At 35.8% G+C, this 22,238-nt stretch overlaps 1 protein-coding gene and 1 long non-coding RNA gene across 28 annotated transcripts in view; both read right to left on the bottom strand.

The window, feature by feature from the left end:
- Nucleotides 1-15,781, bottom strand: part of plekha7b (pleckstrin homology domain containing A7b) — a 193,889-nt gene extending 178,108 nt beyond the window's left edge. For all 27 annotated transcript variants that reach the window (XM_087258376.1, XM_087258383.1, XM_087258378.1 and 24 more), the window contains exons 1-3: nucleotides 15,688-15,781; nucleotides 15,504-15,580; nucleotides 15,269-15,326 (exon numbers count right to left, since the gene is read on the bottom strand). In XM_087258376.1, coding sequence (XP_087114502.1) covers nucleotides 15,269-15,326; nucleotides 15,504-15,580; nucleotides 15,688-15,770 — 218 coding nt within the window. In that variant the 5' untranslated portion in view covers nucleotides 15,771-15,781. The remainder of the gene's footprint in view (nucleotides 1-15,268; nucleotides 15,327-15,503; nucleotides 15,581-15,687) is intronic.
- LOC147835994 (uncharacterized) lies at nucleotides 2,129-5,876 on the bottom strand. Its single transcript, XR_015495730.1, has 3 exons — nucleotides 3,822-5,876; nucleotides 2,687-3,646; nucleotides 2,129-2,529 (listed from the first exon to the last, which is right to left on the bottom strand). It is a non-coding gene; the product is annotated as an uncharacterized LOC147835994 (long non-coding RNA).
- Nucleotides 15,782-22,238: the final 6,457 nt, after the last annotated feature.

Genomic DNA, 22,238 nt, shown 5'->3' with positions numbered 1-22,238 from the left:
AACTTGGGTCACCGTGAGCACCTCGGCGCTATGTGGCTATGCACTAACTACCAGATTTTTGGCAGAAGGATTGGGTACCTAAACCTGGTGCTACCTTTGTAATTGGTATGCACTGAACCGAATCAGCATATGAATTTCGGTGCCTAATTTTGGTGCCACTGGTGTTGAGGACATAAGAAGTATCAAGGAGTGCATCAAAAGGCACACATAAGTACGTGTTTGTGTAACACCATCTTTTAACATCTTTTTAACCAACTTTGAGGGATACGGACACTGTCATCGATGTTAGGCATTTGTTCTTGTTGCTTGGATATAGAAGACAAAGCGATAAGTACGGCGCATCCGTTGAGCGACTTGCTTCATCAATGCAAATATGAACTGATTAGGGATGCTCAAAATAATCGATTAATCGTTAACCGAAAGGGTGCGTTTGTTACCGATTAATGCTATCAGTTAAACGATTAAAAATATTATTTTATATATTTTTAGTTTGGCTGCATAAGGGGCCGATTGAATGCGCCTTTGCATTAAGAATGGCATCTTTTGCACGTGGCTCATTCCAGAGCAGCAGTTTTTGTTGTCAAGACAACTAGAGAGAACTTTTAAAGAGCTTGCTTTCCGCTACATGTATTCTTCCTTGGCAGGGACCAAAATGTATCCCTCTACGGCTACATACCCATTCAAAACATTCAGTCATTGTTTTTGTTTTTAATAGCGGATTATAATCGCACCAAGACGTATTAAAAGGTAAGTGGATTATAACAGCACAAACTTTTTTGTAACCGTATAGTGCTGTGCGCTATCTGTTTAACCCTTTGGCGTTACATGCTGACTGACTGACTGACAGGTGCGCGATGCATGAGGCCAGCAAACACGCAGAAGCTTTCAGTTAAGATGAACACAGTTTCTATAGTTATACTTTATTTATAGATAAAGGTATGTGGCTCTGTATATAATCACTCTATCTTGCTGGAGTTTATGGCCGTTTCGCTTTACTTTAAGACGCATTAACACCGCTCTGATGGTCTAATCGCTGTTTTAAGTTATCCAGAGCTGTATGAATGTACAAATCTTGATTATCACAATATTATTAAATATTACAATTGTAACAACACAGACAGCAACACTTTTGCATAATCGATAGACGTGTTGATGCTAAACCAGTGCTGATGTTGACCTGGATCTGCGTCATAAACGCAACAAATAGATTTTACCTTTTATTTTACAGCTTATAAAGCATGTATGCACATTAATGCAATATCATATTTAAACAACAAAACTGTTTACAAAAAGTCAACATATGCGCGCGTTGTCATTGTCTTTTCATCACGCAGCGCGCGCACTTGAACCGCGCGAGAGAAAGGAAACCATATATCAAGACATAATCTTTAAAATAATGATTTCTATTAAAAATGTAAAAAGGTTTTGTGATTATAATAATAACAGCGGGGCATTAAATAAATGCATATTTTCCATGGAGCGAGCGATTTGAGGAAGTCAGCTATTTTTATTTGACGGAAGAAAAAATCAGTCAGTATTTTCGTTTTGTAATAAAAATTAATTATTTAAGTGTAAATAATTTAGGGCAGTCCTATTTATTTATTCATTTTATTTAGATTATTCTGCTCTTCTGTGCTAAACACTGCAGGTGCGTGAAAATGCTCTGTCGTATTGTTCTATTATTAATATGCAAGCATATAAAAATAAATCAGTATTTTAAAATGCAATATTTAATGTGTCAGACACAAAATAGACACGTCAATTTGTTTAATATAAAATTAATAGTAATCTAACCAGTTAACCGTTAATAACCGATTAATGAGTGGCGGTTGTCGGTTAGCAAAATTAACCGAATTGAGCATCCCTAGAATTGATGTATACTTTAAACTTATTATAAGTGTATAATTATATTGTTCAATTATAATGATTTAAATATTTTTTGTCAAATAACTTTGTGGCTCAAAAGTATCGGTTCAGGCACCGTTTTGTCACTGCTATCGATTTAGCACCGTTAACAAAATTACCCCAAACGATACCCAACCCTAATTGGCGCTGACATTAAAATACTTTTTAATATTTTTAGTATTTGTTTAGTACTATTTTTTATATATTTGAATTTTAATTATTTATGTGATTATAGCAGAATATTCAGCCGTCTTTATCCATTTTTTAGCGTCAAAAGTTCTTGCATAACTTCTGCTGATTGAAGAAATTTTTGCACGAAGTAACAATGTAAAAGCCTTTAATGTCACTGACCAAGCTAATATTTCCACAAAAAATAACGGCCCATAAATTTTGAACAACAGTGCTAGCAGACTAAATCAGAAATAATTCCAGATTATAAAATAATGATTTGTGTAATACAATTACAATACAATAAAATGTGTTCATTAATCACAAGATTAACAGTATTCATTCATTTTCCTTCAGATTAAGTCTCTATTTCAGAGGTTGCCACAGTGGAATGAAATGCCAACAACTCTGACATACGTTTTACGCAGTGGATGCCCTTCCAGCCACAACCCAGCACTGGGAAACACCCACACACTCATTCACAGACACACTCATACATTCTCTAATTCATTCACTTTCTTTTGGGCTTAGTCCCTTTATTAATCAGGGGTCGCCACAGAGGAATAAACCACCAACTTATCCAGCATATGCCCATCCAGCTGCAACCCAACACTGGGAAACACTTATACACACTTGCATCACACACATACACTATGGCCAATTTAGATCATTCAATTCACCTATAGCACTTCTTTGGACTGTGGGGGAAACCGGAGCACCCAGAGGAAACCCACAAGAACACGGGGAGAACATACAAACTGCACACAGAAATGCCAACTGGCCCAGCCGGGACTCAAACCAGTGACCTTCTTGCTGTGAGACGACAGTGCTAACCACTGAGCCACCGTGCTGCCCATTAACAGTATTAGAATGTTTTAAATCTGTTTAAAATTCACTTTAATAAAACAAACGGTTAAGAACAGTTTCATACATTGACCCGTTTAAAGGCTGGCTGAGGATCCACCTTCAGTCTCCTGCATGTTTTGATGGAGAACATGTGTAGGCAACAGCGTCTCAGAATAAATGGAAACATCTAAGTGCCTTTCTCTCCATTCATAATTAGATGAATCCATTGGATGGATACAGACATAAACTAAATCCATTATCTATTCATCTTATGAGGTTTATTAAATGTTTGGCATAATTCAAGCCTGCAGTTTTTCAAATATAATTTGGATAATAATCCACTACAAAAGATACAGGGCAGTCTCCCATGAACTACAAAAAAAAATAATAATCACATCAGCAGAAATGACGGCCTCTGAGAGTGGCTAATATAACACAAGCATGCTTTGTCTCTCTTTCAACCGCTGCACATTTAATGACATTCATACTTCACTGGAGACTATTTGCAGTATAAGATCAATAATATGTTGATTTATGTAACCACAGGACACTCAAAAAATTATGTTTGTTGTTTGTTTAAACAACTTAATTAAACAAGCTTGGGTTATTTTGTGCGTGTTGGGAGCAACAATTTAATTGTTTTATGTTCAGTCCACTTACATTTTTAAAAACTAATATTCATTCATTCATTTTCTTTCGGCTAAGTCCCTTTATTAATCAGGGGTCGCTACAGCAAAATGAATCACCAACTTATCCAGCATTTGTTTTACGCAGCAGATGTTCTTCCAGCAACAACCCAGTACTGGGAAACACCCATACACTCTCACAAGCACACACATAGACTGACCAATTTAGTTTATTCAATTCACATATTAACCTTATTCTTTAATGCAGAAGCGCACTCGCTTTTGTAATTGTTTTAGAACTTTCTATTGAGTTGTCTATGGGAGAAATGCTAAAAAAGGTCAAACTACTTGTTCTACAAAATATATAAGTGTGTTCTTGACCATGCAGACAAAGCAGAATAATATAATAGGAAAATATCAATTTGCAACATCAAGCAGCAGGACGAGACGTGTTTAATGTTTAAAGGCTGATTTATATTTCTACATTGCTACGACATGAAGTGCAAGCTCTGTCAGACAAGAAACAGAGTCTTTTTAAAGACTCTTTTCATAAATTTTAAGACCTTATAAACACTTTGTTTAAACCAGAAACACTGGTGAGATTTTTACTTTATTATTCATATACTGAATAAAAATCTATTAAATCTAGCTAATTCAGCAGGTTGGCGGCTATAGAACTGCAGAAATAATGGTGCAGTAAACAAAGCAGCATAATGTAGCGGGATTTCATTGATTTCATAAACTACACAGCATCCTGATATTCACAGATTCAATTCAGGCAAACTTTAGCATACAACCATACATTGCATAATCAAAAATGATATCAAATTTAATACCTTGCAAAATAAAATGTAAGAGTTTTATTACTTTTTAAAGGCCTTAAATTTCTCTACATTGATTTATCTACTTTTAAGACTTTTTTCCCATTGAGCGAGTGTTTACAAGTGTTGAGTCCCGTGAAGGAGCTCCAAATAGAAACTGTTGTTTTGTGTTTAGCTTACGCTCCATTCACACGGGGCGTCAGCATCAACGCTTCCCATTCACTTTGAATGGGTGATGTCAGGCATTGCCGAACTGCATTGTGGACTGTCGGCGCCACTTCAGAGGCGATGCTCGCTGCAGAAGTTGGGACTAGCTTAACTTTTGAAGCGCTGACGGAAGCGTCAGCCAATCAGATCACTGTATGCAAATACACCAGCTAGACAGTGGCCCATTGCTGACTGAATTTCATTGGCTGACGCTGCAATGACGATCGCGTCAGCCCCAACTTCAGACACGCCTTCAGTCAAGCGTTAACGCTGAAGCCCCGTGTGAATGGGGCATTATGATTAATGTTGTTGCATGTCTGCCAGTTCCCGCTTCTGAATGAGTGAGTTTGAGCTACTTGTACATTAAAGTAGCGTTCAAAAATATCAAAACACCTGCAAAGAAACTCAAGACAGGGGAAAATTTAAACCTACTGCCAGCTAGTGTTTCAGAAGTGTTACTGCAGAACAAAACAAACAGCATGCAGAAGTATATATACACAGCCATGCACAAGGTAGTCGCTGTGGGTCATGCAGATTGTTTGATGCAGAAGTATATAACCAGCCTTAAAAATGAATACAAGTGAACGAGACCAGAGGACATAAGCCAAAAAGATTCAAATGGCTCTGCCCGCTTGTTGGCAAAAAATAAGGTCAATACCACATGTCCTTGGACTGTAGAGGGAAACCGGAGCACCCGGAGGAACCCCACGTGAACACAAGGAGAACATGCAAACTCTACACAGAAATAACAACTGGGACTCAAATCAGCGACCTTCTTGCTGTTAGGTGACAGTGCTAACCCCTGAGGCACCATAAAAACTAATAATTTAAATGAACTTCTTCATCTCATCTCCACACAAATTGATTGAGAGGAATCCAGCTTTTCTTTACAGTGGATGAAGACAAAACAATTTTGAAGCACCAATCTAGAAAAAAGTGGCACAGGCTGGATTCATTGGCACAAGTAAGTCAAATAACCACAGACAGTAAGCAAAGCAATTGAAAGCACAAAAGGGAAAGATTAAAGGGCTGGAAGCAAAGCACTCTCAACATACCTAAAAAGGCAGAAATCGGCAACAAAGTATGCAGCCTTTTTCTATTCTAGCATTCTTCAGCTAAAACAACAATTGGCTCCTTTTTTGCAGCCCGATCACACAGAATGACACTAAGACAAAGTCCAGCAGGATCAAAACAGGAACTGTAATGTCATTTAGCCCACAAATGAGTGCATTACTTTACAGTCTTGACATTTCAGCTCTCTAAGGCCTCTGTGCTGCACTGTTCACTATTTGACTGGCCAGACGCAGCACAATGAGTCCCTTCACATGGCCCACAATAAAACTGTCAGCAATAACACATTTCTAAAATCATTTTCTTTGACCTTTAAAGCACCCCCTCTCACTATAGAAGCATTGACGGGACGCATTTTGCTGGTCGGACACCAGTGGAGCATTGAACTAACAAATAAACAGCTTTATGAGAAAGTGGCGCTATTTAGATGCAAAGCAGAGAACAAGACACTAATGCATTCTGAACTGCATGGGCTACGTTGGTGGTGAATCGACATGAACTGGGTGATTGCCATGTTTTTCTCATTGGACTTTTTTTCAGAAGTAGTGGTTGTCTGGTTTTCTGGCATCTGTGCGAGATAAACATGGGTCTTAAAGGGATAGTTCACCCGAAAAAAAAAATAAAATCTGCTCACTATTTACTTACTACCTCAAGTTCTTCCAAACCTTTTTTTCTTCTGTGGAACACTAAAGACAATATTTTGAAGAAAGCTGAAAGCCTTTCACCATTGACTTCCATAGTATTAAAAACAAATGGAAGTCAATGGTTACAGATTTCCAGTAATCCTCAAAATAACTTCTTATGTATTTTAAAGTCCAACATGTTTGGAACAAGTAAACAGTGATTAAATAATAGCAGAATTTCTTTTTTGGTGAGCTATCCCCTTTATGGTCTTTTTTGAGCCTACAATAAACATATGGGTTTCCTCAGAGTGCTCCGGTTTCCCCCACAGTCCAAAGACATGCAGTATAGGTGAATTGAATAAGCTAAATTGGTTGTAGTGTGTGTGTGTATGCAAGAGTGTATAGGTGTTTCCCAGTGTTGGGTTGTGTCTGGAAGGGCATCCGCTGCATAGAACATATGCTGGATAAAGTGGCGGTTCATTTCGTTGTGGCGACCCCAGATTAATAAAGGGACTAAGCCGAGGAAAATCAATGAATGAATGAACGAATGTATGAATAAACACCTGGGTAAAACACTTTTATCCCTGGGTAAAGGAACATTTTATACATGTAATTTCGAAGCAGGCTAAGCAACGCCACTTTTTACCTAAAGTTGCAAACATATTTAGCACTACGTTTGCTACCAAACATGCAGTTTCAATTTATGCAATGTTGGAATGTTATGGTTGACAAACAACAACCAATCATGTGCATCATATATCCACATACATTCATATATATCTGAATGTATGTTCATATATATATATATATTAAGAGTGTCACAATCCTCCAAATCCCCGATTCGATTACATTTTTGATTCTAAAGTCACGATTCGATTCGATTTTTGATTATGAATAATTAATTAATTAATGACCAATTAATTATTTGTAGCCTACCGTTTAAACCACCTGACCTGCATGGTCTTTTGTTTTACCCATAAACTAATCATACAGTAAATGAATAAAGGCAAGATACACACATAATTACCACCTGTCAATCACTGTTTCTGCGGGACTCGTGAATAGGCAGTGATCTGTGTCGTTATAATGGCGTCGGTAAAAAAGACGCACAACCAACAGGAACCAGCCAACAGTATCTGAGGTGTGCGCTAAAATGACTTAGTACAAGTGAGTGAAAGATTGAAGCAGTCCTCTGACTGCCTGGACCTGCTGTCTCGAGCGCATGGCTATGTGCGTCTGTGTCTGTGTGGTCACGTGATGTGCATTTTCAGAGGTAGAGAGGAAGGAGAGCTGCTCAGAAATGCTACACGCCACTGTGGATGTCATATCGTTGTCGTTCTAAAATGCCATTTAAAAACAAAGACAGTGTAAACAGGGCCTGTGTGTGTACTTTTCGCGAGCGGATTTGCAACGGGAGCGGGCAGAGGATCGCGATGCCGGTGTTGTCTATCGGACGAACCGTACGTAATACGTACAAAGCAGAGCTTGCAAAACTGTGTTTTTTTTGTCGACAACATGAACGTTGTCAACATAACTCACTGGAAATCCAAAATGCTTACACACCGGCGACTTCACTGAAAGAGGAGAGGGTTTAAGCTCTGTCGACGGGTCTCCTGCTTCTGCAGTTTAACAAGCACCTCAACAAGCCAGTTTTTTTCTCGCTTGGCAAGCCAAGCTGACGTGACATGGGGGCGTGACAGCATCGACGATTCTATTTTTTGGTTTGATAATTGAAATTGAGCATAAATTTCGATCGATTTCAATTAAAAATCTAAATCGTGACACCCCTAATATATTTATATATATATATATATATATATATATTTATATATATATATATATATATAAATATATATATATATATATATATATATATATATATATATATATATATAATATATTTATATATATATTTATATTTATATATATATATATATATATATATGATATGAGATAGCTTTCCAACAAGTGCTCTGTGCTTTTGACAGGGTTTCTAGAGGTTTCAATAAGTCAAATTTAAGACTTTTTGAAACCTTTTTAAGACCACTATGAATGAAATTTCAGATTTACACATGGCTAAACACTAAGGATTTTTTTTCCAATGGCCCAGTTAAAACAATAATCAAGCCACATTGGTAAATAGAATTAATAAAGACCTGTTAAAATGATTTAAGACCTGCAACAAAATATGTCAGTGAATTTAGGACATTTTAAGGAATAAAATGTTGTTTTTGAATTAAGACATTTTAAGACTTTTTAAGATCAAAAACAGGACATACCTGATTTAATGTTTTAGATATTAAATAAAGATTTTCATTGAACGTTACAAATAAATGCATTTAAAACTTGTATATTTACATCATATGTTTTTGTAAATTTTGATTATACATTTTAGGTCTTTTTGTGTATTTTTAAAAGGAAAATAAAAATATATTTCAACATTAGAATTAGAATGTCTCTGTAATTAAGGTAGTAACCTGTTAAGCTTTCATTGTGGTCAAATGTTTTTAGCCAGATTGCCATTTGAGGATAGTTTGTGGTTTGTTTTTTGTAAATGATGAGTTCTCTTCGCTACTCCTAAGTTTCAATGATTTAGGAGCTAGCTTTGTCACTAAAACATTTTGTAAAATTTGCTTACAGCAAAAACAAAAAAAGGAATTAGGAGTGATTTGCCCATTATTTTTTAGATTTTCTATTGAATCAGTAAGTTATGAGCTATTATTAGCCTTAAGATGTTTTGTGAATAAGGTATCTAATGGCATATAGTAGTCAGCAAATTTAAAATATGAATGTGCACAATGCTAAAGCATTTCTGTAAACTGGCTAAGTGCTGTGATCATCCAATATATGACACCGCAAATATGAACTAAAAATGTTAACCAACGGTTTACAGTTATACAGATTGAAATGTCATCATATACACACAGTAAAAATATCTGTAAATCAGCAGTTTTCCGTATATTGTCGTTAATGTATTTAATTTAAATTTTATTTTATTTTTCCCGGCTGGGTCAGTTGGCATTTTTGTGTGGAGTTTGCATGTTCTCCCCATGTTGGCATGGGTTTCCTCCGGGTGCTTCTGTTTCTCCCACAGTCATGCGTTTTAGGTTAATTGAATAAACTAAATTGGCAATAAACGAGTGTGAATGAGTGTATATTGTTGTTTCTCGGTGCTTGGTTGCGGCTGGAAGGGCATCCACTGTGTAAACATATGCTGGATGAGTTGTCCGCTGTGATGACCCCTGATGAATGAAGCGACTAAGCCGAAGGAAAATGAATGAATGAATGAAATATTGTCTGGGTTGGTGTTGTATAACAGGATACAAAAACCTTTTTACAGACTCATTTTTCTGTATAATATTTCTTATATATTATTTTATTTCAAACTACTAAAATGTCAATTAAAGTCACTTTGTTTAACTGAACAGTTGTATTTTCAACATCACAAGTCAAAGAGATCAAGGTCCAATAATGCAATTCACAACCATAAATAAACTAAAAACATTTTACGGAAACTGTTAATTAACACATTTTTTTTTTTTTTTTTTTACAGTGTAGAATTTACCCAAATTAAGCCAATTGAAGCAAGATAAGTCCGAATACAATTCACAAAGAGTTTAGTGTGATCCAGAGTTAAATGTTTTACATTTTAATAGCTCTTTATTATTATTTATTTTGGGGGGAAACAAATCATATGGGAATATTATCTAGGGCTGGGTCATATGGAAAAATGCAACTTTGATTCTTTTTTTGTTCCATGTTATACAATAACAATATACAGTTGAAGTCATAATTATTAGCCACCCTGTTTATTTTTGGGGGGTTAGGACGGTAAATAATATTTGACTAGATATTTTTCAAGACACTGCTATACAGCTTAAATTGACATTTAAAAGCTAAACCATGTTGATTGGGTTAACTAGGAAGGTTAGAGTAATTAGGCAAGTCATTGTATAACGATGGTTTGTTCTGTAAACTATCGAAAAAAAATATAGCTTAAAAGGGCTAATAGTTTTGACCTTTAAATGGTGTTGAAAAAAATTATAAACTGCTTTTATTCTAGCCAAAATAAAACAAATAAGACTTTGTCCAGAAGAAAAAATATTATCAGACACTGTAAAAATTTCCTTGCTCTGTTAAACATCATTTGGGAAATAAAAAAGGAAACAAAATTCAAAGGGGGGCTAATAATTCTGACTTCAACTGTACATATACAGTTATATAATCACAATTGCAATTACAATTACAATATCAGTTGTTAATGCCATAAGATTTAAAAGAGTACCCAAATAATGACTTAAGCCACAAATGAGAGAGTCCACTAAATAACATAACCTATTTTCAGTGGCCAATAATGTTTGGTGGCCAAAAAGTTCGGTGGATCTCTAATACCAACTAGGCATGGGACGATAACCGTTTCAAGGTAGGCCGTGGGAAAGAAAAGCCAAGGTTTTAAAACCACCAATTTTTTTCTGTAATATCGTTATTAAGGTATGTGTAAGGTTTTTTAGTTTTTAGGTCAACAGTATCTCCAGCAAAAAACAAAATATCCAAAGATGCCGTTTTAAAGGGAAGACAGCAGAAGTCAATGACTCATTTGAATTATTTAGCCTGACATGTTTACTGCTCCAAAATATTTTAAAAGTAAATAAAAATAAAAATCTATTGTTTTCAAAGGGGGGAAAATGTTGTTTTAACCCAGACATTTAAAAAGAATATTTTTTAGAGCAGTGATCACAATACCGTGATACCGAGAAATTTTTATCCAAGGTTATCATACTGTCAGAATCTTTAACCGGCCCATGCCTATCAACACACTTCTAGATTCCCATTGTTGCACATTTCAGCTATGACTGACTCTTAGATCAGTATAGAGTAAAAAAAAAGTCCAGAGCTTATTATTGTTATTGACATAAGTTTTATTGCAATTCAATATATCATTTATCGGCCCAGCCCTTTTATCAAAATATATTTTTACAAGGAACAAGCATCACAAACATGATTTTGTTATAAAGAAACTGGCTTTGTAAAAGCCACAGTGGGACAATCCTTAACAGCTCAGTCCGTCATTGTCAGGTTGTTCACTTTATATTTACTCTAGTGAATGAATTCAAGAACTCTCCAAAGCTAATATTCAAAATAAGCCACAAGTAAACATTCCTTTCAACGCAATCCTGCAGCAAAATCACTGCATGCCAATTGTGTTGAAGCAAACTGTACTCAACTCAGACATGAGTCCATGAGGAAAAAAAAAAGTCTTATCTAATAGCTTCACATTGCCTCTTATTTGCTCCTGCTGTCCCAAATGGTTTGATATCACATTGTGCTGCATAAATAACAGTTGTTTACAGGCAGCTGTCGGGTTGATTTCTCAATTCAATTAGGCAATGGGTTAAAGCCAACTAATAATCATTTTTTAAAAAGGTCATACAGTACAGTCAAGGATGGTGAATGACTAGACACCGTGGGTCTGATGAAGGCGATCTGGTTGCGGTTTCTACATTAGTTGAGCCGAATGGGTAAAGTGACTTTGGAGAGCCAAGCCACCATGAATTGGCTGTGTGATCGCGCCATACATCTCTGTCATCACATGGGCATACGGGCACACGCGCAAACACACATACAGACAGGGTACAACATCCGCTAAACGGGGAAGGTTAAGGTTCTGCACAGTGCTGTACATGAGGAGAATTTTAATGGGAAAATCTATCCAGTCCTGCTGGGCAATGCCCTTTATTTCCTTCATTAAATGGGCACAGAGAGAGGTAATGGGCTACATGGGTGACGGTAAACAGTTGTGAGGGCTCTATAATCAACTAGCACTGCCTTAAAGATAATGGTGAAAGATTCTGCTGTCACAGTTAAGCACTCTTTGTCATCACATAGTTTAGATCAAACAGAATCAGATCTTGCCATTATCCAGTGTAATCTAATGTCATCCAGGAAAAGCAGGCAGGTTGAACTCTAATAAAACAGCTGTGCTGATAAAAGCTACAAGCAAATTTGATACTGTTATTTTGAAAATCAACCAAATAACACATTAAAAAAATTATTTTGCTGCTTGTTCATACTATATATTTAAAATCAGCTGAAACAATAACGTTCTTGAGGATTTTTGGGGACAACTTAACTGTTTTATGTTCAATCCACTTACATTTGTTAAAACAATTAGTTTAACTTAATCAGTTTGTTTTCTCTAACATGAAGGAATTGTGTGGAACCCATAGGCCTTTCACGATAGTCAATAATATACTGACTTATCCAGTGATTTATGAAAATGAGGGTTAATTTTGGAGATGAAATATATTATATTTTATTTTATATATTATATTTTTATATTTTTTATAAAGAAATTTAAGATGATGCTGCTAATGATAATGATAGGGCTACATAATATAACAAGCTATGTTTTTTTGTCAAACACTGCATTCTGCGGAAGGCGAGCTTATGCAGCATCTCCACATATGCTGCGCGCACACACACACACGAGAAAGAGCGAATAGTGGAGGTGAAGAAGGCAAGGTAATGTGAAAGATCCAAAATGTTGAATTTGTTTCAGAACAGTGGCAATGAAAAATGGCAACACAACTAACCTTAAATCACACCTAAAACATAACCACCCAACCAAACATGGGAACAACAACCGCAGTTGGTATTAGAGAGGGGTTTTCAAGAGAGTTAACTGTAATGGATGTATTTACCGGCCAGTGCAAATATAAACGTAACAACGCAAAATGGCACACACTCACAGAAAGGTACCTTATACAAACAGTCCTGTCTTGGAATCTGCCTGATTATTAAAACAAGATGTCTGGTCTGAGATGCTTTAAAGTTTACTTTTGACTGACACTTTTATGTTTACATCTATTTTTTTAGCTTCAAATTTCAAATGTCTAAATACTCTTAAAAATAAAATGTTCTTTGAAACAGTGTACCTGAATTATCACACTATTCTTATGTCAAAATTGTCATATTTATTATTTGTGAAGTAAGTTTAATAAGTAATTTGGATGCAATATATCACCCAGTAAAAAATAGATATCATGACAGCCTTAAGAACCCAATATTTACAAACTGTAGAACAAAATTACAATTATAAATAAATTTTTAAATTAAAAATTCCAAATAAAATTTCATTATAAATTGTAATACTTTTGTAAATATTGCATTTCAACATGAATGCACTTCTGTTTAGAATAAATTTGTATTAGTTTAAAGAAAAATCATATGTCAGAGCATAAGTTGGCGCTTTAATATAAAAGTATTTGTTAAAATTGCACATCATTACCTTGGGAAACATTAACCAAGGAAAATGCTAATGAAATCTTATTGCAAAGAGGATCTCAAATATATTTGATTTCATTTTTATTGTAGACAAGCTACCAATTTTAAAAACTGATTAGGATTGAAAAGACTGATTAGACAGATGTCAAAATTTCTATACGTCATTCATTCATTCATTTTCTTTTCGGCTTAGTCCCTTTATTAATCAGAGGTCACCACAGCGGAATGAACTGACAACTTATACAACATACTTTTTACGCAGCGGATGCCCTTCCAGCTGCAACCAAACACTGGGAAACAACCATACACACTATTTTACACTCATACACCATGGCCAATTTAGCCTATTCAATTTACCTTTAGTGCATGTCTTTTGACTGTGGGGGAAACCTGAGCACCAGGAGGAAACCCACACGAACACAGGGAAAACATGCCAACTCCACACAGAAATGCCAACTGGCCCAGCCGGGGCTCAAACCAGCGACTTTCTTGCAGTAAGGTGATTTTGCTAACCACTGCACCACCGTGACACCCCATACAATGTCTAATTCTACATAAAAGATTTAAGGCCAGTCCAAGCTATGCCTCCAATAATATTCAAGCAACACACACAATGTTTTAAAGAGCAGCACTGACCACATCCCCTGCAGCACTCCAATACTCTCACATTTTTACAGCAGTTTTATGGGATTGTATCCTCTCTAAGTTCCGACTGCCACTGTCACAGAAAATGATTAGTGTCCTAGCAGCTAATTTCTCCTGCCAGCTCCCTTACTGTACTTCTCTCCCTGCCTCAGTCCACTTCATCTCCCTGCTGCTGCTGCTCACTATCTGCCCATGAGTCTGCACATGCTGAGCGTAGTGGAGACAGGCACTGATGAATGGCTAGATAGACTGATTAGTAGATGAATGAACACATATATAGAACTACAAACAGGAGAATAAAATGATAGACAACAGAGAGAAGTTAGTAGAACATTAATTATACCATTCCACTGGTATTAAGTAATATTTTCAAGATTAGAAAAAGGTATCAGACTACAAAAGGTACACTCTTATACCCAAATTACCCTTAAGGGTGTATGCTTAGACTTTAAAGGTACAAATTAGCACCTATTATACATATTACTACTCTTTGGAGGAAATACATAATCAGTGATGTCACCTTTTACTCAAAATGTCAACTTGCAAGAGGATGCCAAACAAAAGGAGCATGAAAGGTTGCAAATTCCTCTCTTTTCTTATAAGTATACCCTTGCTTTACATGTTCTTTTTTTAGAAAGTGATAATGTATTTGTGCATTTGATGTATTTTGGTTTTGAAGCAAATGTTAATGTAAAATTCATATTGTTGTAGCTCACCACCAATTACACACACAGACAGACAGTACAGACGTAAACCAGATGCAGCACTAAATAATCTACCAAACAGAAAACTCGAAAAACCAATGAACAGTCCTGATTGATGGAAATCGGCTGTCTGTTGTCACTCCTTCACACAATCTCCGCCCAAGATCAAATCTGCAGTAAAGATTCAATCAAAGCTGTGATCTGATTCACTTATGTCTTTCCTTGTGTCATGAGGGTGCGAGCAGACAGCGGACACTGCTCGGTGCAAGAGGCGGGAGTGAGTGAGCGCTTGGTGGGGAGGGCTTTGCAGTTGCACTGGCATCCTCACAGTCTCACAAGGACAAAAATACAAATGTACCATAGCTTACTTTATGAAGTAGCTGGCGCCTTCCTCGGTGAAGCCCTCTTCCCATCCCCGCGGTAAATCTGGGGGAGAGAAATATTTACACAAAACTCCATTAAGTTTTCAAGGAAACAGAAAGTAGCCCATCATCAATTATGCAGAGGACGTGTTTCCACTGGTCACCTTAAACACAGTTTACTGCAGTATCAGACCGGGCATGCAAAGTTTAGACTAGCCAGAATAGTTTATTACTACCCTACCTGATCGTATCATGTGTCCTGAGTTGACAGGCTCGCCAGTGCGGGGATGGAGCCAAGTAGTGTCGCGAGTTTTGTCGCTGGAAAACAGAAACACCTGTTACTAGATCCTTCGGAAAAGATGCAGATTTACCCGAACCACGTTAAAATACCACCACCGTGATTATAGCGTTCACAGACTGCTTACTTGATGAAAAACACCCTGCCATCCCTGCACACTCCGTAGGACCAGTGATCAGGTAGTGTGTCCCGCCCGAGCGGAGCCGCCATGATCCCGGTTTAAAGTGAGAGCTGCGCCGCAGCAGAGTTTCCAGGGAATCGGACAGTCCGATAATCACCACTAGGGCTGCACTGCTGTTAAAGGGGCAGGCCAAACTTGGAGAAAGTCTTTGTCCCAGTTAAGCCGACAGAAAAGAATGAGGGCATCAGTAATTAGGCGGGATGTTGATGCTGCGAGGGCACAGATGTCGCCGACGAAATTCCTTCTTTTATTTTAGCAAAGCCATTATTACTTTAGGAGAGAATGTTCACGCATGTGTTCACACAGATCGGAGTTACACTTTTAAACCTGGACAGATTAACATTCCCGCAAGTCTCACGCGCACTCTGAAACAGTTGGATTCTTGTTCAGTTTGTAAGATTTGCATTTAGGCCAAATTGCTTTGGACATTTGTTGTTGTGTTGTGTTCATGACAACAGTCATCTCAGATTTACGCACTTGGCAGGTAGCAAGCAGCTAATGATTTACATGACAATAGTGATCATTTTTAACCTGGTTAAACCTGTCTAAAGCTAACGTTTATCCTAGCTTGTTTCCCTACACAACGATGAGATACTATACCTTGCTGTTAAAACACGTTTTGCTGAATTCTAGACATCATGAGAAAGTCACAGTGTCTTCCTGTTGACTTTAGGTTGTTTTGATTACACTTTCATGTCGTAGTAACGTCTCCGCGACCTGCAACACAACAGCGCTCACACTTGCTCATAACGCCTTGCGTCATTCTCTGAAGCTGACAGACAGGTCTAAGAAAATATGAGGTTCTTCGCTTAGCTTACATAATAAACCTGGCTTTAAATATTATTTATTTGTATTTAGCCTATTATTTATTTTAGCAATGTATGCTGTTACTATTTTATCATACACGTTAATAACAGAGTAGCATTGATAACGTGTCTTTGTTAGATATTGACATGACTAGAATAAAGGCTGAACCATAATTCAGACATGAATATTTTAAGCAAATATTAAAACAAATGAATAGCCCTACACTCCTTGAGAAACAGATTTTTTTTCCAAAGGTACAAAACTATATATGGTCCAGAAAAGTCCTCTTATGATTGTGGTGCCTTTTATAATACAACTGAAATAAAGTTACACAATTGTCATATAAAAGATACAAAAAGTGTTGAACAACTCCTTTATAACAACATCTATAAAAATAAACATGACTGGAAAGGCAAAGTGATTTTATGAATAATTTCCATATTAAATTATGAATCATCATTTGTTTAAAGAAACATATAAACAATATTAAGTTCTATAAAACAACACAATTGGTAAAACATACAACTATGGGTATTGAAAACTGAACATTTAAGGCATTTTATATGTTTGGTAAGCATTTTTGACACTTAAGGTACAAAGTGTCTTGTTGCTGTGGTGGTACCTTTATGGATCAGATTTGTACCATTGATGAAGGTACAATATTGTATTTGCAGTCTGCATATTTCAAAAACCAAAGGTACATTTTGGTTTCGCATGGTACAAATCATTTGCTTAAAAAGGTACAAACTGCAATGGTACAAATTTGTTTCTTTGTCTTAAGGTACAATGCTGTCTCATAAAAAGATACTTCCCCAGTGACATTGTACCATGTTTTCTTAGAGTATAGAGGCTGGGCAGATAGCACTATTAATTAACTAAACATTTCTTTTAATGTTGTATAATATGGTGCATAAAATTAATGAAATTTGTATTTCTGAGAGCTACATGTAGTAGGCTACAATGTGACTGTTTTACCTTCTGAAAAAAATGTTGCCATTATGTTTTGGGTGTTGAACAGCAAAATCGCCAGGGTTAATTCAACTCTGAGAGCGAGTTCATTTTAACACTTTACCATGTATATAAAATCCACACTGGCTGAGTTAAAATAACATTTTCAAAAGTGTTAACAATTGAACACTGGCTCAGGAGTGAAATATTTTTCACTTACCTTTTGAACTTCTCCAGTTAATAATTATTTCCCAAAATCCTGGTTAAAACATGGTTCGGCTAAGATGGCGTCTGCCATCATTGGTTAAGATGGCGTCTGCGAAAAAAGTTTTAGCTGACTGAAGCGTGCACCACATAAAATGTCCAGGATGTATACATGTCACACTACCAGTGTTAATGAGGTCAGGCTTTTAATAATTACACCAGTCACAGGATGCTCTTTACACCGTCAACGTTAATTCTGCACCATAAAACAACACTTCACTCTAAAACACAGTAACACCAGGATTTGAACCAATCAATTTTGCTGTGTACCTAGAAAAAGCATTACAGGGCTGCATAGCAAATTCCAAGTCCACTGATTTGTACAGTTCTAGGAAGAACCTTATGTGTTTTCATCCTGAAATTACATTAACTGTGACATGCACTAAATGCAGCATAAAATAATTTCCTTGAAGTGACAATGTCATAACCCTTTACTAACAAATCCTTCTTGAAGGTATTCGGGTGTTTGCTTGTGTTTGGAATGCAACTATGGTATGCCCTTCAAGGGTGTAAAATTGTTGTTTGGAATTCATCCAAAAATATAATCTTTTTAAACCCTTTTTAAAATGTATTCAAAACCAAGTGTAATCAATGGACAAATATATATACCTGAATATTAAAAAATATTTACAGCATTCTCAGTACAGACAAAGGCCTTAACATAACTGATTATCCTACTTAATATTAACTGGCTCTCCAGAGGATATGCTGGTACATGGACACAAGAGCTTAAGCTAATATTTGAACATGAAAGCACTTCCTGCAACCGTGCCAATATTTTACAGTTTGAGATGTTCTCTGAAACCAAACTCATGCCTAAAAACTCTCCCATTCATTCTTGACAATAAACATTTGAACACACCCGTTCAAACGTCTCGCTAAGGCAGGGCAGAGTCACTACAAAAGAAACAATCCAACTGCAACAACAGCTGATTATCCTTCCACTAGGCTCTGCTATTTATAGACATATATATAGTCTTTAGTCCGTCTGACAGTTGATGGTTGAGCTTATACTGTAAAATAATCACTTTTCACCCGGATAATAAATATACTTGTAGCTCATACAACCCTAATTCTGAATCAGTTGGGACATTTTATAAAATGCAATAAAAACAAGATTCTGCCATTTGTCAATTCTCTTTAACTTTTGTTTATATAACAAAAGTACTATTTACAGTGTTTCCTTTGACAAAAAAAAGGAAAAAAATAATAATAATAATTTTTTTACAAATTAGAAATTTGTTGGCTAACACACTCGGAATAATTTGGGACAGAGAACAAATGCAGTTGATAAGGTTATAGAATATCTAAATTGAACAGTTTATAAATGGTCTGATATAAGCAGGTGAACTGTTGATACATGAGGTTTTCATGTTTGGGCAAAAAACGAGAATCCTATTCATGCAAAATCTAGAACAGAGATGCCCAAACTAGGGCCCGCGGGCCAAAATTGACCCATGGTAACCTTTGATTTGGCTAGCCTTACTGAGAAGAAAGAAAGAGTATGATGGGGATGGTTTCAAGATTGTCCTTTCAAATTTAATGTAGCCCTTTGATTGTTTTATTGTTAAAAGCTAACTGAAATTAATGTTTCAATTAAACGGTGTAAATTAATCAGATTTTGTTTAAATGTACACACTGTCACCTGACAATACAGAGAGATTCTGCTTGATTAGTGTATTCAGATTGTTTCGTTTGTATTGCAATTTATAATTTTTTTTTCTTTATTATTTGCAAATTATAAAGTTATAATTTAAAAAAGTTATACTGTGTTACTTAATACAATTTAAAGTAATGTTTTACATTTATTCTGAAATATTCTAAAATATATTAGGAAATTACCTACGGCAAGTTTAATGTAGTACAGTTTGGTATATTTACCTTCGGCCCACAGTTCTCAATGATATTTGGTTTTTGGCCCTTCATACGAAAAAGTTTGGGCACCCCTGATCTAGATCATGGCTATTTATTTATTCAAAAGTCATGTGAGAATTGTCAAACAAATCTTTTGTTGTTGTTGTTGTTGTTAAATAGTTAGCGCAGAAAGCAATATATCTTTATGTCATACTGCATATGTAGGCTCACACGGAATCTGTGCCTGCTGAAAGTCTACCGAGTCTGTTTTTATATTAATTTGAGTAATATTATTAAATAATTTGTAAACGTTTGTATGGTACAGTCAAAAATGTTTTGTTATGGCAATTAGTAGATATATTATATGAGACTTTAGTTGTTTACCAGAGTGGTTCTAATTAGATTTGCATTGTAAACCTTAATAAAAATTTTTTTTAAAACGTTACTTTTTATTATTATTATTATTATTGGACTGCACAGAAATAGCAAAAAATGTCTGCAGATTCAGTCTGGCCATACATATGCAATGTTGACACTGGTTTTCAGGACCAGAATTTAGCTCACAGTCAAAAAGACTAAACCCCCAAATTTAAACACTGTAAATGTGTGCTGGTGTCAAATGAGTCCACATTTTGGAAGTTGACTATCGTGAGCAACAGATGCAAGAGAAAACATCTATCGTAGTGTGAAGCTGCAGCACAGCAAATTGGCACAGGTGACTGGCATCTGCAATGGTACTACTGATATGAACACTTATATTGCATATAGAAAGATAACCCTCCATTGAGATAAAGTATTTCATGGGAAGTCTGCATATTGGTTGAGTATCAAATCTCATTCTGCAGGTTTTACAACAGAATTGTTTTGTAGGCATGGGTTGAATATGACTCTCCTGCCTGCAGCTTAAATGTGTCTTCTGTTAAAAATATATGGTCCCTCATGAAAAAAAGAATCAGACAATGACAACCACTAACTGTTGAGTAGCGGAAGTATCATGTCAAATTGGGTACTAATTTTACCAAATATAACATTTTAATTCAAATGAAAATGTATGTGGCAGTGTTAAACATTTTTTCATCACCAATTTTTTGAGTCTGTTACAGTCACTAAAATATATGAGCAATTCCAGCATTATGGATGTGACATTTGCAGTAAAAACTCAAAACATAAATTTACAGAGAACGTTTATATTGGAAAATCTGCTTATGGTATTGAAAAATATCAATCTGTAAACATGTTTTGTACTTTAAATGAGGAAAATAAGCATACACTATGGATGTGACCAAAAAAGTCTCCGTTTGCAGTAAACAACATACTTTGTGAAAATTCTGTGAATTAAACTCCACAACCCAAAAGAAATAATGCTAATCAAAAAGATGAGAGACGGCTCTCTAAACAAAAACAAAATATATTGATTTTATTTTATTTGACATTGTTGCATTTATGAGGAAAAAGCTTAGGATGTGACATCTCTTCGTTATGGATGTGACAGATGTGAAGTTGCCACTTGTGTGACTTTGGTAAATCAAATGTAATAGTTTGAAAACACTGACAGATACATTTTGAGTATTTCTAAAGTACTGTAAAATACCTGATTACACAAAAAAAAACCTAGAAACTGGTTCCGTATTTTTGTGAAAACTTTACTTTGTTTTTATGGCAAGGTTGACATTTGCATTGAAATGCCCATATATATTATCATATTAACTAAATAAAATGTATTTGGTCTGTGTAAATGTTAGAAATATTTTATTTGAACTTTTGTAAGTTAAGGTGTTAGGTTAAATGTTTAAAAGAATTGACAATTCACAACTTGATTTTATTGCATTTTTGACTAAATACTTTACAAAATGTGCCAACTTTTTTTGACTCACTGAGTCAAGAGGAAACAAACTAATTTGATTAATACCAATATTGTAGCATGCAGCACAAACAGCAGGTGGGGATGTTTCACAACTGCTCTTAGTGGTTAATGTGCAAACAGAAGTAACTGTTAGCAAGCACAAATTTATTATTCTGGAAGTACATACTATAAGATCCATGCAAAAGTGTTTTGCTATTGTCATTGTGGAAAATTACTATTCTCAAAAAAGCCATTATTAATATATTAATTTCTCTCCTTAACCAATATGATAAATAATACAGGCTTACAGATAAAAAAAAACCTACATATTTCACAAGTTTAAAAGAAACGTTTTATAAGCTACCGATCTTGTACATCATTTTAGTGCAGAAGAAAGTATTGAGCGCACCTCTAAATGTCATTGAATGCAGGCAGCAGTTAATATATGGAAGGTCATGATGTTTGCTCTTGTTTATGTGTGCGTGTAGCAGGGTGAATAAAGATGACAGAGCTGAGGGTTTCAGTCTTTCAGATCCATCACTTATGTCCGCCATGGGCTAAACTGAGAATGAGCCATCTCAACCATGACATTACAATAATGCTTACACTGCACCAAACTGGACTTGCCCTGTCTTATCATGCCATCCATAAATTTGATCCTGGTATAAAGGCACCGCTCAAAGTCATGCCGCATATGTCACTGCACCGCTGACAAGGGCTATAAATAGGTGACAGTAAAATAAAATGTGGCTTTCATGATGAATTCACTATTTTTAAATGT

Source organism: Danio rerio, chromosome 7 (assembly GCF_052040795.2).
Source record: "Danio rerio strain M-AB ecotype USA chromosome 7, GRCz13ab, whole genome shotgun sequence".
Classification (NCBI taxonomy): Eukaryota; Metazoa; Chordata; class Actinopteri; order Cypriniformes; family Danionidae; genus Danio; species Danio rerio.
The sequence above is the reverse complement of the archived record's forward strand: the minus strand, read 5'-3'. Positions and strand labels throughout refer to the sequence as shown.